This window comes from Rhipicephalus microplus, chromosome 6, assembly GCF_043290135.1.
Source record: "Rhipicephalus microplus isolate Deutch F79 chromosome 6, USDA_Rmic, whole genome shotgun sequence".
Lineage (NCBI taxonomy): Eukaryota > Metazoa > Arthropoda > Arachnida > Ixodida > Ixodidae > Rhipicephalus > Rhipicephalus microplus.
Window position 1 is genome coordinate 34,360,624 of NC_134705.1, and position 23,989 is coordinate 34,384,612.

A 23,989-nucleotide genomic window follows, 5' to 3' on the forward strand; every position below is an offset into this window, starting at 1 on the left:
CCGCACTGCTTCAGGACACCTCACCAGTAAAACTAAAACTTTTCAGGAAGATCCCCGCACCGCTTCAGAATCACTAGGCATCGTAATTGTCAAAGTGGGCACATTTAAAAGGAAAACTGTCATCGCAGCGCTGCTAGTCCCGTCTAGACGTGGTTTTTCTTTGCATACATCGGAAGAAGTAATCAAACAAAAAGTAATACTACACACAATTTAATAAAGCATAGTTAAAATAAAAATATTAGACTGCATACGAACATCTTCAATAATTAATTCCTAATTTATTTAGTATATTCGGCAAGCAATAACTCATTGTCTGAAAACCATATTTTGTGCGCGGTCTTGGCACATGCAAATATTCAGAGTGTTGGTTTAGGCGCGTTGAAGGATTTAATTGCAAGTTAGCTAAACTACGTATATAGCCGCGACCTTTTATGGTATCAGATCTAAAAGAGACTGCTAAAGAATATTCGTAGAGCTGATATAATTTGATTATTTTGTATTTAGCAAATTATTGTGCAGTATGGGCATTAAAAGGAAGGTTAGCAACAGATTGTAGCGACTTTTTTGTGAGATAATAAGATTACTAATAGATTGCTTTGTTCCATTACTCCAAATTAGGTTGCAGACTCTCAGATGTGATGTAAAGAGCGCATTAAATATCAGAAGTTTTTGAGGAACTGTCAATAAACCCTGACATTTTTTCAAGACACCCAAGACTTTGCAAAGCTTATTGTATAAAAATTCCGTGTGATAATCCCATTTCATGTGTTCATAGAAAACAATGCCCAAAGACTTCGCGGTGGAAGAAAATTTGATTATGCTGCTATTTAACATGAGATTGTAGGCTTCAGTGGTTTCATTGAGGGGAGATTTGTCACGAAAAAGAACAGCTTTTGTTCTGAGGCAATTTATAACTAAATAATATTCAAGGGTTCAGCTGTATATCTTTTGTAACGTTGAGCTAGCAGTATTTACTAGATTACTAACATTCGTACCTGAAAAAAATAAGCTTGTATCATCTGCGTTAATTTCGTATTGGGCTGAAGGGTCAACATGTACAATATCGTTTATAAATATAATGAACAAAAGGTGACCCAATATGCTGCCTTGGGGAACACCATCTTTAACAGTTTGCACGGACAAAATTTCCCTGTTTATAGATACCCACTGGTGTCTGTGTATCTATAAACAGTAAAATTTACGCCAACGAGCGAGCGTCGTTGGTATCGGCGCGATATCAGACCACCTGAAGCCCCACATCAAGCCACTTTATCACACTTGTTAGATCGCTGAGATGGCTGCATCTTTTCAGACGGGGTAATTTTAATGAAAAATGAAATACGTCGATATCAACGGGCTAAACTGAAAACCACGCGAAGAGGCATGAGATCGGCGTTCGAGCAGTATCTCATTGTTCTGCCTACATGCTTTTCGAGCAACAACCCGGTTGTTCGGTGAGCTCAGTAAACATCTTTACAAGTCGAGATGAAGCTATCATTTGCCTATCGTATTGCTCTTAGAGCATGCTAGCTCTAAAATAAATTGATTGTTCGGGGCACTCGTTTCTTTGTTAATACAACTTATGAAGCCAACAGACCAAGGGATGGGCAGGACATCATTCATCCTCCCAAATAGAAGTATATTACTAAAAACCTTACCAAAAGGGAATTGAACCTTGCCAAAAGCGCGCAATTGTATGGCTGAGTCTTCGAATCATATTGACGTAAATGGTGAAATGGTGCCATTTAGAGAGCGTTCCTAGTTCACACGATATGCTACTTTGTGGAGTTTTATGACATAATGGAATATACACAAACTACCCCGCCTATAAGCCCTCCTACGAAGTTCATGACGTAGTAAGCAGGTGTAGTGGCCATTGCTTGTGTTAACGCAAGCAAGAGGCTCATCATCGCGCAGTGACCACCATTGTCGCTGCGTTGTCCCTTTGTGTTTAGATCCCTTTAATACGACGTGTTTTCTTTTTCTAAAAGAGACAAATTTATTTTAACTGAAACTGAGAAAACTTACTTTTTTTGCTACAGAATATATGGTGAGGCCTGCCCAAGCAACTTTTCGCCAGCATGTTCCTCTCTCCTAATTACCAGAAATCTATATTGTGGGTAAAGTTCACATAGCCCTATTGTCGGTATGGACGATTAAAGTTTCTATTTGGCTCATATGAGGGCTACATTTTATTTGGGCACGAATTAGCTTGTAAAAATAGTGAATATCTCATGTAGAGTGAGAATCGATTATATGCGAAGCACGAGTGACAAAGGTTGATATGAACTTTAAGATCAGCACATTGTCACGAGGCCCGCGAACGTAGTACACAGTCAATAAAAGCAGAAATGTCATGCGCACTCGGGTATTTGAGCAAGATGCAAGCATGCAGTTTACAGTTCTTTATGTTTTTTTTGTTTTACGGACTACAGATGTAATTTCGCTTTAGTATTGCTCGTGGGTTAAATATAGGTAATGTGTCATTCGTTTATTCATTTAAAAAACATACAGCAGTCCTGTACAGCACTATAGTAGGCATGGGGTATTTTACAACACTAGAAGCATCAAAAAATTCAAGAAAGTAACACAAATGGGAAAGCAAGGACACTCGTAAGAAATCAATACCGAAAAAGAAGCTGATTATACTTCAGGAATATGCTCATCAATTGCAACAATAAAGTCTTTAGGTGGCAAACCACGAACGCTACGAGGAAGGGAAGTCGAAAGCGCTAACGCACGTGTAAAAGATGTATTTAAAAGAATTAGTACGCGCAGAGAAATCGATTGATTGATATGTAAAGTTTAATGTCTCAAAACCACCATATAACTATGAAAGACGCCGTAGTGCAGGGATCCAGAAATTTGGACCACCTGGGGTTCTTTAACGTGCATCCAAATGTGAGCACATGGGCCTACAACATTTGCGCCTCCATCGGAAATGACCCCGTCGCCGTAGCCGGGATTCGATTCCGCGATCTGCAGGTCAGCAGCTCAGTACCTTAGCCACTAGACCACCTCGGTGGGGCACGCGCCGAGAAAGTCGTCAGGTTTAGAGCATAAGAACGGCAAGTACAACCTTCATTGGGCCCCGCCGCGGTGGTCTAGTGGCTAAGGTACTCGGCTGCTGACCCGCAGGGCGGGGGTTCAAATCCCGGCTGCGGCGGCTGCATTTCCGATGGAGGCGGAAATGTTGTAGGCCCGTGTGCTCAGATTTGGGTGCACGTTAAAGAACCCCAGGTGGTCGAAATTTCCGGAGCCCTCCACTACGGCGTCTCTCATAATCATATGGTGGTTTTGGGACGTTAAACCCCAGATATCAATCAACAACCTTCATTGGAAAATGGGATGCGGTGAACGTCATAAATGCCAGAGGAGGAGTTAATCATTGTGCATAAAAGTTCATTCTGGTATCATGAGAGTTGTGATAGAATGTTGAATGACTAAAGAGCTAAGGTCGGTGAGAACATGTGACTGTAGTTACCCGAAATGAAGCGAATAGATATTCATTCAATATTCTAGTGAAATTATTTCACAGTGATTGTAGGGGAACCAGACCACAGAAGCATAGTCAAAAACGGGTGAACAAGTGATTTATATTAAAGGCGTTTGGTGTCACGAGGGGCGCTAATTAGGATGCGGCGACGGTAAACACATTTTTAGAGTTCTTCTGCAAACGTAATCGGTGTGGTTTGCCAAAATGAGGTTCTCGGTTAAAATTACGCTGAAGTATTTTTAATTAGAAACTTGGTTAAGTATGTGCCACGTAGAGAATATTCAGAGCGGAAAGAGTTACGCCGATTGGCTAAAGACATCACCCCTGTTTTAGTACAACTTATGTTCATTTGCCACTCTTCACACCACTCGCTAAAAGACAAGAGTGATTCAGCGAGAAAGTAATGGTCATCGATGGAATGAATAGTTTCATAGAAAACACAATCATCTGTGCAGAGTCCTATGTTAGATGTCGTGCTATCAGGTAAGTCATTTATGAATAGTGAAATTAATAAAGTACCTATCACGGATCCCGGTGGAACGCCGGAGGTGACATCAATGGGAGATGATTCTGTCGAGTTGAAAGAGAGAAATAGTGAGTGCGCATAAAAAAGTGGCAATCCAGGAAGCAATACGAGAGTTTTTGAGAATGACGTTTAACTCTAACGGAAGCTTAGAATGGATCACGGAATCAAAGTATTTGTCGAAATCATAAAGATGGCATCTATTTGATTGCCTTGATCTAAATTATAAGAAAAGTGACGCATGAAATCGACTAGCGTGTTACAGTGCTGTAACCGCGATGGAAAGCATGCTGATCTGATTATAGGACTTTGTTAGAATCGAGGAATTTGATTCTGTGTTTATGAGTGATGTCTTCTAACGTCTTGCAAGAAAAAGGTGTAAAGAAGATTGGTCTTTGCTTAGAGAGATGTTGTTTATCGCCTCTGTTATGCAAGAAAAGTACCTTGGCTCATTTTCAAGAGCGTGGTACTACACCAGATTGTAAGGATTTCTGAAAAATATGGTTAAGATATTATGCTGTCCAGAAAAAATAACGTACTATAAAGGAAATCAGAATACCGTCAAAACCAGCAATCTTTTCAGTATCGAGATTTATATTTAGGTCTCGGACACCATCACCACCTATTGTGATACCTTCTAGCTTATGAGACTGAAAAACAATACTAAACTCTGGAACTACAAAATTATCGAGGGTGAAAACGAATTGGAAGTATGAATTGAAGGTATTTTAAATAACAACAAGGTCATTTTTATAGAATCAATAATCCTAAAACAGATACTGCCAGTAGTGCTAGGAGATACAGATGTACAGGAAAACATTGAACTGAAAAGTAGAAATTTTTAGCATTTTAGTAATAGTGTGAAGCTCATCTTTAGCTTGTTCGAAATAGGCACGAACCTCAGAATTAGATTGTTTAGATTTGCATAGTCTACGAACATGTCGTGATAGGCGCAAAATATGCCGGTTAACCCAAGGGAGCTTCTTTTTTATCTTTTTAGTTTTCAATGGAAGGTAACGACTGATGTATGAGCTTACTAGTAAGCCAAATTATTCAACAAGAACATCAACATGACACTTAGTACTAGTCCACACAATCTAATCAAAGTTTTTGCCAGGGTGTCAGTGACATACGTGTCATCAGCCTTAGAGAAATCACGATATTTAGTTTAATTGAAAAGTTCAAGCGGGGTAGGACCGTTATATTGCACAAAAATTGCATTGTGATCTGGAGTACCTTCTAAGACTTATTATCCGAAACCTAATTGAGCTAGAATCTCACTCATAAACACTAATTCAAAAAATGGGGTTCTGTCGAGTGTTTTCATGCACTACCACTATTGATCATGTTACAACGCAAAAGAAACTAAATCTGTGCAGTCAGGGGTACTAGAGCCGGAATTTGTAAGCGACGGCTAGTGAATATCGGGAGCGTTGAAGTTGCCTAGAAGTATTAAAATTGTACTGTCGAGGCAATACTTGTAAAATAAATGTGAAATATAACCAAACATATCACTAGGACTATCAGGAAGGCGCCATAAACTACATAAATAAAGTATTCTTGTTCATGACAAGGTTGCACCAAACAGATTCAACTCCAGGGGGACTATGCAGTTAAGGCCACAAATGTTAAATCTGAGCGTAAAAAGAAGGCTACACTACTTCTTTTTCAATTCTCGCTATCACACCGAAGAGCAATATAGCCATGAAACCATGATTTTGTGATGGAAGTACCATGAGGAGAACATGAAGAGAAGAGACTAGTGAAAAATTGCGTAAGTTCGTTTGTAATGCTTCTGGCATTAACGTTCAGAAACTGAAAAGTATTTGTGAGTGGATGAGATGGCCAGGGTCTTGAAGATGATGCATTGATTAATCGAGCATTGGAATCGCAGCCACGCACACTTATTAGACTACTTTAGGTGCTGTGCCATTTATAGTGAACACTATCGATAAATAAATAATCAAACCTCATTCTAACATCAGATTCGTTGATTCGATGCTCAGCGAAACCGTCCCATAGCGTTTTACGTACCACACGTATTTTAGAAGAGAAATCTTCAGACAGCTTGAAGCCAAATTTTTCAATTTATAATATTTTTGGGACTGCACCTTGTCATTGAAATCTAACAATTTCAAAATGACAGGCCGATGGCGTCCAGGGCGTGCTCTGCCTAACCTATGAAAACGTTCAACACGTGGACTGTCAGCGGCAACTATATTGAACACGTTGCCTACCTTCGAATACAGAGTGTCACAATTGTCGTCTTTATCTTCCGGCATACCATGAATAATTATATTGTTCAATCATGAACGATTTTCAAGATTTTCAATTTCAGCGCTTACAAACCGTTCCTCTTGATGCGTCACATCAAGAGGAACGGTTAATTTGATAAAGCGCGAAAGATAAAAACTGATACCAGAATGCTTTGTTTTGACGAAAATTGTCTAGTGTTCATCAATGAGCACTTGACTAGGCAGAGCAAGCAGCTATTAAGTGCTGTGAAACAAAAGAAGGGTGAGGTTGGCCGGAAATATGTGTAGACTACTGGAGGAAAAGTAATGACGACACGGAATGAAACATCTCCTGTCCTGCCTATTTTCAACACTGATGACATTAGCAAGATAGTGACCTAATCTTATTCCTTTGAAAATATTGTTGTTGCTGAGAATTGTCATGACTTCAATCGATGAATGTGTCTGTGATTATTATGTTTCGTTTGTATATCTGTCAATCTTGAAAAACATATATCAATACTTCATTTAAACACTCAGACTTTAAAAACTACGCGAAATAGAATTAAGAATTGCTTCAAGAGACCGAAACTAATCTTCACGTGCTTCTTTTTTCTGAAAAACGGCTTTCTGATAACAATTACCCCTTCTTGCTTGATAACTACAAACATCACGGACTGAACCACACATAAGCTCGGGGAGGTGGCTTAGCTGCTTATGTACGAAATAATCTGAACTCAGAAATAATTTCAAATTTTTGGCCAAGTAATCATCACAGTGAATCTCTCACCATTAGTCTCGAAACGGTATTTATTTCAGTAGTTTACAGACCACCTTGTGGAAACAAAGTTTTTTTCTTATATGAATAAATTTCTATTTTATCTTAGCAAAACAGGCAAAATATTCACCATAATAGGCGATACCAACAGTGTTATAATGGCCAACAATTGAACCACAAGAAAATAAAGCAGTTGATATATGATGTACTCTTACGCATGTTCAAATATTATAACCCTGCCAACACAAGTCACTGCGTCTAGAGCTACCCTAATCGACACTTGCATTCTAAATGTTCATGTTCCTTCTGTGACTGCCAGTGTCCTTCTTGTTGAAATAAGTGATCATCTCCCCATTTTCTGTTTCCTTCTCTGCTATAATAAATTCAATCTAACAGATGTTCCTATCTCCGCATAGATGAAACAACACTAGCCCAATTTTGCTCACTTTTTAGTGAAATACTTTGGAAATCGGAAATTCTTGAAAGTGGTCCAAATAATGCACATAATTTCTTCCTTGACCAACTGATCGCTGCATAAGATAACGCCTTCGCACAACATGCTGTTGTAAAACGTCCTATAAAATTTGGAAACGTAAGTTAACGCAATGCTTTTCTCAACAAATGGCAAAAAATTAATGTACCACACTTTCATGTACCACGCATTCAGAGCTAAGAAAAGCAAAGGAAAAATACCTATAAAGTTTCTTTGTATATATATATATATATATATATATATATATATATATATATATATATATAGTGGGAGTAATAATTCAATGGGCCAGTTAGTCATCGTGAAGGTATGGGATATGGCACAACGGGAGTGTTGTCAACAAGGATAAATATATTTATTTCCCAACAGTTTCGGGTCCTCCCTTCATCAGGAGATGAGTTAACTCATCCCCTGATGAAGGGAGGACCCCTCCCGAAACTGTAGGGAAATAAATATATTTATCCTTGTTGACAACGCTCTCGTTGTGCCATATATATATATATATATATATATATATATATATATATATATATATATATATATATATATATATATATATATATATATATATATATGTATATATATTCACTAAAAATTTGACTAGAAACTCAAAAGTTGTCAGAAAGAAATGTTACTTGTGAAGACGTACGACTATTTTTGGTAAGTGGCACTCTTACAGACGACGAAGCAGTCACTGCCCTAAATGCTCACTTTGTTCAACGCTGTAATACCTCTACCTTTGAAAATCCAGAATATCTAAGACTACCAACTATAAGAAAATATTTGCCCAATTCTCTATTGTTATTTCCTACGACACAGAGTGAAGTTGAAAAGATAGTCGGTAGTCTTTGGCGCATTGCGGCTGATGGTTCTGACGGTATGCTAGCCTCTGCCATGGAATATGTATCGGATGTCATATATATAGTTGTAGCGCATATTATCAATAGAATATTTGAGTACGGAATTTTCCCGAGCAAACTTGAAGTAGCCTGAGTCTCCTCGATTCACAAAAAGGGTGCGGACCACTCCGTGAACAATTTATGACCGATATCAATACTACCATTCTTCTGAAAACTTTTAGAGGCTGTTGTAAACTCTTGACTAGAAGCATTTCTAAAGAAGTATGCTATATTTAGGATATTGAATAATGGGTTTCAGAAAAATAAATCGTGTGAGAACGCACTCCTCAAAGAAAAACTCGAAATATTACAAATACTTGAAAGTCGTTTATACACGGTTGGTTTATTCTTGAACTTGACTAAAGCATTTCACAGTGCGAATTATGAAATGCGGTTATGAAAACTTCATACCTGTGGGATACGTAGTACAACAATAAAACTCATGTGAAGCCATTTAACGGATCGTTTTCAGTATGTTTCTTTTAATCAGGTGACCTCTCCACATCTTCAAATACAAACTGGTGTACCGCCGGGAGCTATACTTGCACCGGTATTATTTACCATATAGAGAATTTCTTTCCAAGCAATTCACCTACACCGAAAAAAGTCATGTATGCGGAATAAACTAATCTTTTCTTTACAAGCACATCCCTAAAACAGGTTGAAAAATAAATGAACAATTATTTAGATCTATTGTGCGAATGACCGAACTTAAACAAACTTCAATTAAATAGTATAAAAACTAAATATGAAGTATTTAAAGCAATACGCCAATGCCTCCTAATATTACTGTTTTATTCAAAGGAAAGTAGATAGAACGAGTAGCAATGCAAAAGTTTTCGTGTGTTTGGTTTCAAGAAACGCTCTCTAGGACAATCATTCGAATAAGCTCAGAAGTGACCTTAGCAAAATAGTAGGCTCTCTATATGAAATAAGTATTCTTATAGCACTACTACTAAAAAAAACAATGTACTACATTCTTTTATACTCAGACCTTAGTTATAGTGCATTGGTTTGGGAAACAACAACTGCAAAAAATTAGGACCAATTAATATAGCTACAAAAAAGGTAATATATAAACTTTCAAAAACTGCCATGGTAGACCACGAGTCTTACCCACACACAAGTTTTTGCAAAACATTCATTTATGAAAGCAAATGAAATTGCAAATAAAATTTAATGATGTAGATTACTATTGCTCATAAAAGAGCAGATTCCATGTTAGTAGTATACAAATTTCATCTCCCAGGCATCAGTTACGCCACCAAACAAAAATGCCACCGATCAAGTGAACAAAAAACGGAAGTGAGGACCTACAATATCTATTGCCCCAGCTATTAAACATTGTGGGGAATGCCATAGACTTTCGCGCACCCAATTTCAAACAATATGTGAAAATCTTCTATTACATTATACGATAACCTATAAATACCATTTTATACACATTTATTACAAGTTTTTATCACTGTTTTTATTGCAGTTCCAATCTTCACTATTTTATGCATGAAGGACTTTATCTCAAATTTCTCGAATGATATGTTTTAATGCAGTGTTTTTCATGATAAGTTTCTTTTCATAAAGTGTTTTCATGTTTTCTTTATTTACATCAATTGTTTCATTGTATTGTTTCGTAAAGTGTTTGTATACTTTTTTGTTGTGTGGAGGTACTTGTACTATGTGAAACTTTATTTCCTCTGTAGCATTAATTTATGTGCATGCTGATGCCTAATTGTTGTGCATGCATTCAAAACCATGTGTATGCATGCCGAATACGCAAAGGAGTAAGAGCTTCTGTCAGGCCAGATGGCCTTTAGCTCTTGCTTCTCTTTCTGTAAAAACACATAAATCATAAAATGAAACGAAATGAAGCATCAGCCACTGCACGTTTTAGGAAAACCGGATAGCAAATCAGTTGCTTGGATTCTTGCTCAGTTAGAGCTTTAGAACATGTGTTTTCAAGAGCAGTAACACTTAATTCCAAGGCACCTAAGCGTGTCTTCATAGTAATTTTTTATTTTGGGATATGAAATGTGATGAGTTTTTTTTGGCATGCAACTGAATTAGAAAGAACTTTCACAAGAGAATGGTTATCGCAACTAAACACTGTCAGCTCTGCGTATGACTCGAGAGGGCTAAGGGACGCTACATGCGATTTACCAAGTGTGCTCGTTTTAAAAGGCGCCATTTTCTTCGGGCCAGGTCAGCCTCCCCACTCAGAAGTAGGTGACTGAAGCAGTCAACGGCACAGGAAAAGTTTCACAGAAGAGAAATACGTGAATAACCGGGTGGGCAACAGAGCAGTAACAGGAATCGATCATGAGACCGAATACAATGCAACTTGTCGAGGTAACCTGTCGAGCGTGAAAAAGTGTTAACACAAACCCCCCCCTCCCCCCCTCTACAAACAAGAAGATGCATTTAGGCAACGAGTCGAGGCTGCTGCTGCTGCTGCATTGCCCACTGCCGCGATATGCGAACGACGGAGCTTTCATGCAGATGATCCATGAAGTAACCGACGTGGTGGCATCACTTAGCGGAGCTGCGATGACTGGAGATCCCACTGGTGTGCACATAATCCTGGAAGCGGCAAAAAAGTATGCCAAAGAACCAAGCCGATATTGCGCCTCAGTGACGGGACCATCCTACAGCAAACCACCAGTGAACGTAACATGTGCGCCGGAACTAGTGTTCCCACGAGGGAGGCACCATCAGCAAGGCCAGCGACAAGGTCCGGGAGCTGCACCAAGAAGATGCACTCAGGCAGCATGTCGGGGCTGGTGCTGCATTGCCCACAAATAGTCGCGTAACGGCAACACCACTAACCTTTGCAATACTGGCACCAGCAGTGGTAGCCATGTATATTATCCGTACATGGCTTTCATGTTTGCACGAGTTATATACCTTCGTCATTCATTCGCGTCACATAAAGCGAAACTTGGTATACGTGAATCTAGCTAAACGGCCAAGAGCGCGCTATGAGCGTAGCATGTAGTCATGTTTTACGTGACATGTATATCAAGATTATAATGTTTGGACACGTCATTTAATTCCGTCGTAAATTCACGTTAATTAATACCAACTTTGCTATATGTGAAGATTGCGAAATGACCACGAAATCACCAGCAGCGTATGGCGTGTAGTCATAACTATCATGGCTTGCATGCCATGATTTTCACATTAGGGCCTATCGCTTATGTTAGCCGTGCAATCATGTTCATAACCTACCAGTTTTGGAGTATGTCATGTGAACGAAGCCACCGCAAGAGCAGCAAGACCATGACATGCAAATCGGGACATTTGTGACATCCGTGTCATCATTTACATGTTATGACTAGTCAGTTACGCTCATCATGCAGTCATGTTATGCCACACCAATGTTGGTATATATCCAATTATGGAAACGGCCAGGAGAGCTCAAAGTCATAGGCGGCTAGATAGATAGATAGATAGATAGATAGATAGATAGATAGATAGATAGATAGATAGATAGATAGATAGATAGATAGATAGATAGATAGATAGATAGAAGAAATGCTCCGCATTTAATAGGTCTGAAATGATGTGAATGGGCGTAATGGCAAGAACTTTACGTGAAGAGCGATTGATCCTTCCTTGAAAATGTGCCCTTTTCTTGACCGTGTTTTCTTCTCCTTGGCGTCTATTAAATGTATTGCACACTGTACTACTTCATTTTGTGTCATATCGTTTCGGACCACTTCTTCAGGAAACAGACAGATATCCAATACCTTCATTTCGTGCGTTGCTTCTTTCAAATATAACGTGTTGGAGCACTCGAAAGACATAATACTGTAGCGCTAAACGTGAAAATGGTCTCTAAGAGGCGAAAAGAAGTAGAAAAGTCACCCTAATATTTTTCATAGCCGAGTTTCGTTATTAAACATTGTGCCCTTTAGTAATGGTCAATACGCCATAGAAAACCTAATTGTGGAACGCGAACACGATGTCAAGGCATCTACGACACAAGCGAAGCATTTCAGGTGAGGCCATGTTGGTTATTTCAGTCACAAATATTGGGGCAGTACTGGTTTATTCAATGTGGCTCAATTTGACGGAGATAGTTGGCGTATTTGGCTATTTTTTTATTATAGACTGCCTTTTAAATGCGATGAATTTCTTTGCGAACTTCGGCGACTTTCATCCTATCTATCTATCTATCTATCTATCTATCTATCTATCTATCTATCTATCTATCTATCTATCTATCTATCTATCTATCTATCTATCTATCTATCTATCTATCTATCTATCTATCTATCTATCTATCTATCTATCTATCTATCTATCTATCTATCTATCTATCTATCTATCTATCTATCTATCTATCTATCTATCTATCTATCTATCTATCTATCTATCTATCTATCTATCTATCTATCTATCTATCTATCTATCTATCTATCTATCTATCTATCTATCTATCTATCTATCTATCTATCTATCTATCTATCTATCTATCTATCTAGCCGCTTACCTTGAATGCTCTCGTAGTCTTCTTGGCGTGAACCAAAATTAGCATGGTTTAACGAATATGATGCGCTGCGACGTGAATGATGTCACAATCCCGTCACGTACGTCATCAAACTCTTCCCACCAGACAGTGGCACATACTGACGGGTGTATATGTGCCGCTGGTATGCGCAGCTGATTGGCACGTAGTATCTACCCTTGATGGATGAGAGCACACATGGGCAGTTTTATAGCGCAAGCGTTATGAAATACCGGACATCGGTTGTGTCGATCCGACGAATGCAAAGAATAAATGACAGGGTCCCAGCTGCAATCGAGCATTCCGCGTGGCAATGAAGCATTGTATCACAGAGCTACGCCAAGTTTCGGAAATAATTTACAAATAGATGCTAATACTCTTGAAACGTCAATACTGATTGCAGTGCTGCGTTGTAAATTTTAAAAACATTACATATGTACTCCGTTGATACAGCCGTCACGTCGGGTTAAAGTCAATTGTGGTTAGTTGCCATGCGCCGGAGTTGATTTATGTAGCAGTGTGCAAGGCCAGCACCCTCACGAGCATCGTCGCTTCATATCAGTTTCTGGTGGTGCTAAAACGCATGCCCCAGTTAGAATCATTGCTCAAGTGCAAACAACTGGTTTCATGAACATCTGCAGCTCTTCAACATATTGTCTGTGCGTGCAACATGGTCCATATGTTTAGCGTCATTTCATGACATGTCACTCAATGAAAAAATGCAACGCATCACCTTCCCTCCGCATGCTTCCCAAAACGTTGATTCCCCGGTACACTCTAAGGCAAAATTACCCAAAAAAGGAGTAATGGAGGCCAATAGGCGTGCGCGATGAACGAATAGACCGACGAAGAACAACCACAGAGGGAAGCGTGCGAATCGAGCCCACTTAGTCTCCACTAGGGATGAACCGCCCGGGCATTGCAGGTAGCGCGAAAAGCGTTGCCAAGGTGAGCAATCCTCCTTCTCCACAGAACACATGTACTTCTCCTCCTCTGCTGGCTCAGTCTTTCCTCGTATTTTGCCGGTGGCGGTTGCGTAGCGTCGCGCTCGGAGTGCTCGACCACGGCCGCCTTGATTCGATGACCTGGGAACTACGACGTGGTGCTTGTGTGTACGCCTGCATGGGCGTGGGCTGCTGCTTTAGCGTTTCGCTGCAGCTATAATGTCTGGAGCAAGCCTCGACAGGTCACCACGCCGTGCTGTATATCTCTGGCTTCAAGATAGTTACGACCAACACACGACAGTGACAATTAGGAAGGCCAATATGGCAGCCGAGAAGAACAGGCTTATCGGATATATACTTCCGTCCGACTCAGGGCAGAAAAGAGCGCTGGAATCTAAGGCAAGTAGGTTGTCATTCTGTATTCTACTCTACTTGTCGCGTGTGTGATACGGATGGCGCTTGCCGGCAACGTGCTTGGTCGTGGTGTATATCGCACGCACGAAATACAACGCGAAGTTCAGCTTCGGCGTCTGCAGTTCGCCTGTGCTTTGCGACCGCCTCGAAATTGGCCACCATTGCCGTCGGCCTCCCGCACGCTCGCTCATCGAGTGCTCGCCTATCTTCGCAGCCGCGATGAGCTCCATGCTGACGATATTGGGCTGAGAACTCGTCGCTGTGTTGGGAGTCGTCGAAAACGCGTTGCGGGTTCTCGTAAAGGGCTTGGTTGTAGTATGTCGCGCGCTGTAAGTGAACCAGCACGGGCTGGCGGGGCTTTGGCTGGCGTCGGAGCTCACTGAAAATTGGTCGCCATTACAGTTGGCTTCCCCGTCAGTCAGTCGCAAGCAGCTCGGCGCAGTCCGTTGGCCGCGGCGGCGGACTCGCGTTTGCACGCTGCACTTGCACGAGTTTGTGAAAAAGGGCCGCATGACAGTCGACTTCTTCGGCGCTAGGTTCAATCCAGCTCGTGGCGCTGTTCGTGGCAGCGGCCTAGCGTACGCTCGCTCTCCTGTTCGAAGTTCGCTGGCGGCAGACAGTTCACGTTCAGTGCCGTGTTTGGTCTCGCGTTCGCTTGCTTGAGCTGAACGACGTCACCCGCTTAGGACTCACCGACTTGTTAGCGGCACGGTGGTTCGCGGAGTTGTGATTCCTGCTGCCGCTCCTAAGTTGTTGCGCTACGGAGATCGAAATGAGTCTTTGACGATGTGTGACATCACGGTGAAATTATTAACATGTCATATCTCACATATATTTTCATTTCACCTTGCACGTATTTCTCATATGCATTTGTATTCATCCTCTGTCACGTGTGACTCACTATTTTACATACTTATTGTGCAGTCGTGGGCACACACCATGCTGAAGACTGTGTGCTGGCATCTGCGGTGCGCGTAATCCATTTATTTCGTCAGAGCAGCTTCAGAAGGCCTGCGCGAGATGTGAAGGTAAAGTTATTTGTAGGTCATATTTTAACAATTGTTTTTATATTATCGTGCACGTACTTGTCATATGCGTGCGTCTTCATCTTCTGTGACGTGTGCCTAACTATTTTTACTATATAATTGTACGTGCAGCTGTGGGAACACAATAGGCAGAAGGCTGCGTGCGCTGGCGTCTGCAATGCCTGTCATTTATCGCTTCAGTCAGAGGAGCTCCCCAAGGAGTGAACAAGATTTGACAACGAGACTGGACTTGTATACTTCACCATGAATTCACTTAAAAGAATGGGGAAACTTCATGTGCATATAGAAAAATAAAACAGTTCGTTGTCTCACTTTCGTCTTTTGTTGTTGCTGTGACTGTGAAAGCAGTCACACATTGGTGGCTCACTACTTTTTTGAGGATTGCTTTCTGCGCAATTCGTTGCTCGCTGCGCAGAAAAACAGGCGAAAAAAGTGCTAGGCCTGGCGGAAAATAAACAAAAAACAATGTTTGAACTGGAGACAAAAAGTTCATCCGATTGCAGTATTTTAGCGGATCAACCATTCGTCCCGCAAGGTGCAACTATGAGGGCTAACGGTTGCCCGGTAAGGTGTAAATGTGGGTATTAACAGTTGCTCTATAAGGTGCGAATGTAAGGACTGAATGTTAGTCTTTTGGGGTGAACTGTGGAACTAACGGTTACTCGCTAAGGCGTAAATGTGAGGACTAAGTGTTAGTCCCTTTAGGAGACTAACTGTTAGACCCAGTGCCGTTAGTCCTTAAAGAGATTAATGGTTGTGGCAAACAAATTAGTCCCCAAAAGGAAGAACCACTCACCCTTTAAACACCCTTTTTCTTTAGAGTGTACGTGGGATCTGCCGAAATTTTTCAGTTCGATTTAAAATAGAGAATTGCCCCATATTATATAGAACTGTTCTATCATTTGAATATACTTAGGTGTGCTTTTTGTTCTCATGAAATTCAGCCGAGTTTCGGTTTGTGCACTTGGCTTTTTGTTTTTAAAAAAACGCCTCAATTCCACTTCCGCAAGACCTCGCGGAAACATGCACGATTACTATAATGACAAAAAGAACGTTTCAACAGGATTCACACGACCCTTGTTCTGATTACTGTTGTCTATCTTGGCCACAGCGTCGTCGTACCAGACCTGCGGGGCTGCGGCAACACCTCACGGCCAGCGCATTCTTCGGACTACATGATTACAAATCTCATAAAGGACGTCCACGAATTCATCACAGCGATAAGCAAGTACACGTTATTCCTCAAATATTATTGAATCATGAGCGTTAATTTTGGTGCATAGCAGAGACCAAATCAGTAGTCACAATTCAAAAAGGTTTCAGGAAATGTGCAGGACTATTGAGGAGACATTCAGCGGGTGAAATGAACTGACAAAAATGCTGTTAAATGCGTAAATTGGCTGAAGCCAGTATTCGTACAGGCAAACATCTGTTCTCCAGAGCACCAACATCAGAGTACCCAGCAGTGGGCTTATGTACGTTATGCAGATTTCCTCCCACCCTCAAAAGAGAATACGTATGCGCAAAGAAAGAAAATGAAGGACATGGGTGTAGGCGACCTTTATTCCCGGCATAGTAGGAAATGAGCAAAGAGAAAAAAGGAAACAAAAAAAAATGAGCGGGCAGCGCGCACTGCTATTGGCCATGTAGACCGGAGTGAGGTGGTTGAACGGCGGTAAGACATGATTCAGCTTAGGTTACACCAACAATGCCAATTTTACAGCAAGAGTGCTCAAGATACCCGTAATTAAAAATTAAAGGTTTAAATAAACGCTTGATTACAAAGATTCGCGAAAAAAAAGCCACACCTATAATATTGTTACGTCTACGAGGGGTTCATTCGAAGCAGACGTAACGGTCGACTCGACGGTATACCGCAGTGAACGCGAAGCAGCGAGCTTTGTTTTGTTTGTTTTGTTTCCCTGGGAGGTTGGCTCATACCCACTTAGGGGGATTGGCCAAGAAAGTGTAGTGCAGTTTATCTCTAATCATTTTAACTATGTGTAATGAATTGGTATTATAATAAGACTAATGTAAAAATAAAAACAACATAAAAAGAGCAAACGAAAAAAAAATCAAGTTGAGCAATTTTGAGATTTGAGGTGTTATGTTTACCACTTAGCTGCGTTTACTTCACTCTGCCCTTGGGAGTAATAAATAATTTTTTTTTGTTTTTGATTGAAGATCACAAAGGTATACGCTTGGTTGCCTGAATATAATCGCAAGCGGCATTGAAAGCATCCCTGTGGCAATGTCCCAAAGCTGAGGCGCCAAAGCTTAGCGCCGTTTCCGCCGTCAATGTAAGACCTATTTTCCGAAATGGCATAACTAGTAACCTTTTTCTAAGTATTTCGTAGCGGCGACAATACAAAAAATAATGATCTAGTGATTCCATTTCTCCGCAGAATGCGCAGAGGGGTGATGTTGTCTGACCAGCTCTGTGTAGATATAGCTTGCTTGCTTGCTTCTTCCTTTCTTTTGTGGCTCTCACCCACTAAGGGGGATTGGCCAAGAAGCCGGTGGTTAATGCAAGTAAATACCTATAGATTTTCTAGATTAGGGGAATATGATTACAGTGTTTTGACTGTGAAATTATTTGGCGCAATCTTAAAAAAAAGAAAAAAGGGGGGAAGAAATAATAGAATTTGTTGAATATCTGTGGTGGAATCGTTATATGAAATTCTCCTGAAAGTTGAATCATTGCAGTGTATCAGCTAAATAATAAGTGGTAGTGTGACTAGTAAAATTCGAGAGCTGGTGGCTGACTCAGCAAGGTAATCTTCTTGTGTTATATATGAATTCGCAGAGAGCCCCGACGTTGTTCCTGTCGCTATGTCCCAATGAAATGGCCCCAAAAGACAAAATATTGGGAGTATTAGGTGATATTCCTAATTTTCTGAATAAAATTTCAAAGCAGTTTTTTCTTTGATTTTTGAATCGGTGACATGTGATAAGAAAATGGTCGATATGTTCAGGTTTGTTACAGCTTGAGCACAGAGGGGATGGCACCAGACCAAACCTTCTTCCACCAACCGAACGTCCTCTTCTTCTGCTACCACCATGTTCCCCGCTACACAGGTGCACATACCTAAATTACACATGTGGTAACACTTCCCTCCGCGCAGACGAAGCCTACTGGGCGAGTCAAACAGTCTCTCGAGGAATAAAGCGCTTCAAACGTGCAACATGGACAAGTTCAGTTTTTGCAGACCGTCGGCCGTTTGAATGGAGACGCGATATGCGGTAAACTAAATCACTGGTACGGTCTGCAACAAGATAAGGTCCCGCATAGTGCGCTAGCAGTTTCTCGCTCAAACCGCGTTTTATAGTTGGTGTCCACAGCAACACTAGGTCACCGCGATTGTACGTCACGTGTCGGCGTCGGCGGTCAAAATGTGCCTTCGAGCGATCTTGCGAACAAGAGTGCGCAAATAAGCAAGGCGTCTAGCTTCTTCTGCCCGACAGATGATCTCGGATATGCAGGGATCATGGTGGTCCAAACACGGGAAGATGGTATTCAGGGTATGACGAGGTGGTCGAGCATATAGAAGAAAGAAAGGACTGTAGCCGGTAGTTTCATGCTGAGTGGTGTTGAATGCATATGTGATAAAAGGTAGAATACTGTCCCAGTCCTTGTGATAGGATGCAACATACATAGACAGCATGTTCGAGAGAGTTCTGTTCGTTCGTTCAGTTAGACCGTTCGTTTGGGCATGGTATGGCATAGAGTGCCGAAACCTTGAAGCACAGACGCAAAGCATCTCTTCCATCACGTCTGCTGTGAATTGTCGGCCTCGGTCACTGATTACGGTTTTGGGAGATCCATGTCGAAGAATTACAAAACGTAGCATGAAGGAAGACACATCGGCTGCAGTTGCCGATGGTATGGCAGCTGCAGTGCCGTGTTAAATGGTCGGTGCAAACGACTATCCAGCGATTTCCATCAGAAGACCGGGGAAAGGGTCCAAGGAGGTCAATCCCGACTTGCTCGAATGGAGTTCTAGGGGGCGGCACCGGATGTAATCGCCCTAAATGAGCACTTGTTGGGCGCTTATGACGTTGACACTCGTTACAGCTAGACACGTATTGTTCCGTCGTCTGGCGCATTTTGGGCCAGTAGAATCTTTCTTGAAGACGGCACAGAGTTTTCGCTGTGCCTAGATGACCGTATGTTAGGTCATCATGCATAGCCTGCAAAACATAAACGCGAAGACTCTTTGGAACAACCAGAAGATATCGTGAGCCAGTGTTGGTGTAGTTCTTTTTGTAAACTAGCCCGTCTCGGATGCAGAAGCGCGTAGGTGATGATTGTGGTTTGGTAGCAAGAAGCTGTTGTATGGTGCTGTCCTTTTGTTGCTCATCCTTAAAGGTCTTGTTATCGGGAAATGGTTGGTCGAGTGATGCAATGTAGGTATCGAAGGTGTCCGCGTCACATTCCATCGTTGGAAGCGGTAGTCGCGAAAGACAATCTGCGTCAGCGTGACATCGGCCGCTTTTATAGGAAACCGTGAAGTCATATTCTTGTAGACGAAGTGCGCAGAGCGCCAGCCGACCAGATGGGTCACGCAGGTTGACCAACCAGCAGAGAGATTGATGGTCTGTCACGACGGTAAAGGGGCGTCCGTACAGGTAGGACCGGAAGCGCTGCACTGCGAAGACTACTGCAAGGCATTCTTGCTCTGTGACAGTGTAGTTACGCTCGGACTTGCTGAGCGAGTGACTTGCATACGCTACGACGTGTTCTTGATTATCCAAGCGTTGAACCAGGACAGCACCTACATAATACCTCTGGCGTCTGTGTGAATCTCAGTGGGAGCGAGAGGATGGAAGTGTCGAAGAGTCGGATGGGACGTCAAAAGAAACTTCAACTCCAAAAAGCAGACTCGCATTCCGGGGTCCAGTCAAACCGCGCACCTTTCTGAAGCAGACACGTGAGTGGGTATGCGATATTGGCAAAGCCAGGAATGAATCGGCGAAAGTATGAACAAAGCCCCAAAAAGCTGCGCAGCTCTTTCACCGAGCTTGGCTGCTTAAATGCCTCCACTGCGGCCGTCTTGGCGGGATCCGGTCATATGCCTTCTTTGTTTACTAAGTGTCCAAGGACGAGTGTTTGGCGCTCTCCAAAACGACATTTCTTAGAGTTGAGCACCAAGCTTGCTTTGCTTAGGCGGTCCAGTACGAGGCCAAGGCGTGTGTTGTGCTCACAAAAGGTGGGCCCAAAAATTACAACGTCGTCCAAGTAACATACACACTTCCCACTTCAATCCACGCAGAATGTTGTCCATAAATCGCTCAAAAGTTGCGGGCGCGTTGCAGAGTCCGAACGGCTTCACATTGAATTCAAATAGTCCATCTGTTGTAACAAATGCCGTTTTCTCCTTGTCTTCCTCGTGCTTTGGAATCTGCCAGTAGCCTGACCTCAGATCCACAGACTAAAAGTAAGAGGCCGATGATAGACAGTCAATAGCATCATCAATCCGCGTGAGTGGGTATACGTCTTTTTTAGTGATGGCGTTGAGACGGCGGTAGTCAACAAAAAATCGCCATGTCCCATCCTTCTTCTTCACTAGAATTAGTGAAGCGGCCCACGGACTACATGATTCTTGAATTACATTTTGCTTGAGCATCTCGCAAACCTGTTCATTGATCACTGCGCGTTCCGAAGGTGATACACGATCTGGTTTCTGTCGGAGAGGTCTGTGAGATGTCGTGTTGATTCGGTGCTTTATACGAGAAGCAGGGAATGACGGTGAATCATGCTGAGCGAAATCAAAAAGACCGGCATGTTTGCGCGGAATACTCGCCAGTTCATTACTTCTTGGTGCTGAGTGACTTATCAATCATAGCCATAATGGTGGTGTCCCTGGCGTGCAGATTATCGCAACGGGTCTTATACGGGGAATCATTGCTTTCTGCGAGGGTGGCAAGCGAGAATACTTGGTGTTCACGAATCTCTGCAAGTTTCAGACCCTTCGGCAGCACTGTAGGTTCATTAGAGCTGTTAATCGCCCATAAACCAGTATGCCCTTGCGCAACCGATAATGTACAGTAGGGTATTAAAACTGTCTTCTTTATGCAACTGAGATGCACGGGCTCCACAGTTGCGTCAAATGTTTTCTCGCTTGCAGGTGAACAGGCAACAGGGACACATTTTGCAGACAATGGAGGCACAGTTGTGTCCACAGACACGCAAAGAGCACTTTCTTGAGAGGGCGAGTTTTCCATAAACGAAACTGGGATATCAGAATCTACTGTAATTTGTCCTGTGCGGCAATCAACAGTAGCACCACATAGCTTCAAGAAATCGAGTCCCAGAATGACGTCATGCGTAGCATGAGGGAGGACAGCAAACTCTGCGACAAAGTTCTGGCATGCCAAACTAACAGTCACAGTGCAGACACCAACAGGTTGTAACACCTCTCTGCTCACTTCACGAAACGTATCAGGACGGTCCCAACGAAACATAACCTTTCGTCCAAGGAGGCGGGTGAAAACTAAACTCATCACTGACACGCTTGCACCTTTGTCCACCAACGCCATCGTCAGTACACCATCGATAAGCACTCGAACCTTATTTCTAAACATGGAAGCTAACGGAGGTATTTCTGTTGAAATCGAAGACTGTCCGGCGACCTCACCTCCAACGGCCGCGCCGGCTAGTTTTCCGTAGGAGGCGAGGAGTGGCGGCGCCGAGGAGACGGTGATCGGTTGGCGCGAGGGGCAGGTGGTGGTGTCACACTGCGGTCAGAGGCCGGAGATTGGTTTCGTAGCGGTCCTGAAATCTCGTAAGACGCGCTTCTCGGGAATGTCGGTGCTCGGGTAACGCCAGAATGGTTAAATCTCGGTGATCGGTCGTACCTTGGCGGCTGCCGGTAGTTGCAATACCTGGCAATGTGTCATTCGAAGCCACAGTTGCAGCAGACTGGTAGAGGACGCTCGCTCAACCAATGCTGAGACCACTCAGCTGTGGAGGGTCGGTGACGAGCTTGCTGAGCGGGGGCTGCCCACCTCTGTGTGGCGGGGCCGTGCCGAAGGCGTTGGCCATATCGCTGGTCGGCCGCGAATGAGTCACGACGTTGCCTCGGATTTCCAGTTTCGCTGATGTCTGCCACACATACCGATGGTGGCAAAGGAGCTGATAGTGCCGCCGTGTAGTAGGTTGGATTGGTAGGTGGACGAGGAATGGTTTCGTGAACCCTGCCACCTTGTCGCTGCAGCTCTTCACGCACAATTGCCCGAATAGTAGCCGCAAAGTCGGTGGGCGGGCGGGCTCACGTCGACGCTGGCAACCGTTGTCACATTTGCCAGCCTTCCAAATTTCGGGCCGATGCGACGAGTCTTCAATTTTTCAAACGTGTGGCAGTGATGTTGGACGTCGGAGGCAGAGGTGAGGTCATCCCTGCCTATCAGAAAATTGTAAACGTCTTCCGCTATGCCTTTCATTAGGTGTCCGACCCTGTCTTCTTCCGACATCTGTGGGCTTATAATCTTGCAAAGCATAAGGACGTCCTCTATATAAGCAGTGCGGGTTTCTCCAGGAGTCTGGGCTCTTCCAGCAAGAGTCCGCTCCACGCTTTTCTTTTTTGAGTCGGAGTCACCAAAACACTTCTTGAGTTCTTGAGCAAAAAGAGCCCACGTTGTCAAGCACTCTTCGTGGTTTTCATGCCACATAAGGGCAGTGTCCGTGACAAACAGCGCGACGTTTTTCAGCTGATCGATAGAGTTCCAGCGGTTGCACCGGCTCACCCTTTTGTAGTGTGTTAGCCACGCGTCCACATCTTCTCCTGCCATTCCCGCGAACGGGTGGGGTTCCATGTAGTGATGCCTAGGTGTAGCCAGTGTAGATTGGCGCGAAGTCGAGGCGTTTGATTCCTGACCTTCGCTCTGGGCCATGACGACTGTTGTCGGCGGCAGACCGGCAAGACGAACTCCGAGCAGCTGTGGCTCCGTAGTACGTCGACGTGTCGTACCCAGTACCTCCACCACTTTGTTACGTCTACGAGGGGTTTATTCGAAGCAGACGTAACGGTCGACTCGACGGTATACCGCAGTGAACGCGAAGCAGCGAGCTCTTCCTTTGTTTGTTTGTTTGTATCCTTTAATCCATGGCTCGTACCCACTCTGGGAGATGGGCCAAGAGAACAAATAGTCTCATATGAACGATAACTGCATTATTGCTTACAACGAAAAAAGGGGGGGAAGAGTTGTATGGTTAGGACAGTATGTTGGAAAAAAAGAAATAAACCAAAGATTTAGATAGTGAGAAAAAAATTAATAACAAAGTACCAACCACCAACCGAACGTCCTCTTCTGCTACCACCATGTTCCCCGCTACACAGGTGCACATACCTAAATTACACATGTGTTAACAATATTTTTGAGCCACCTAAAAACTTTAAAAAGTTGGAAAGTTTGTCACAATGCAAAAACACATGGTAGATGAAGGACGAAACAACTCAAAAAGGTACGAAGCACTAGGTTATATCTGAAAGGTAACAGCAGATTCGTTTCAAAAGGTCGCCCAGTGGAGTTCCCCGGGGAGCAAATGTATGGAAAAGAGTCCAACCTAGGAAGAGGTAGTACTCGAGGATATCAATTGGAAGAAGGCCGAACGAAAAATTCCCACGCGCACTCCTCCGGGCTTGGCTGGGGTTC

The 23,989-nt window shown here is 42.8% G+C and overlaps 1 protein-coding gene across 1 annotated transcript in view; it reads left to right on the forward strand.

The window, feature by feature from the left end:
* Nucleotides 1-23,989, forward strand: part of LOC119168138 (epoxide hydrolase 4-like) — a 245,877-nt gene that overhangs the window by 73,151 nt on the left and 148,737 nt on the right. Inside the window, exon 5 of the mRNA XM_075865907.1 lies at nucleotides 16,446-16,558. Coding sequence (XP_075722022.1) covers nucleotides 16,446-16,558 — 113 coding nt within the window. The remainder of the gene's footprint in view (nucleotides 1-16,445; nucleotides 16,559-23,989) is intronic.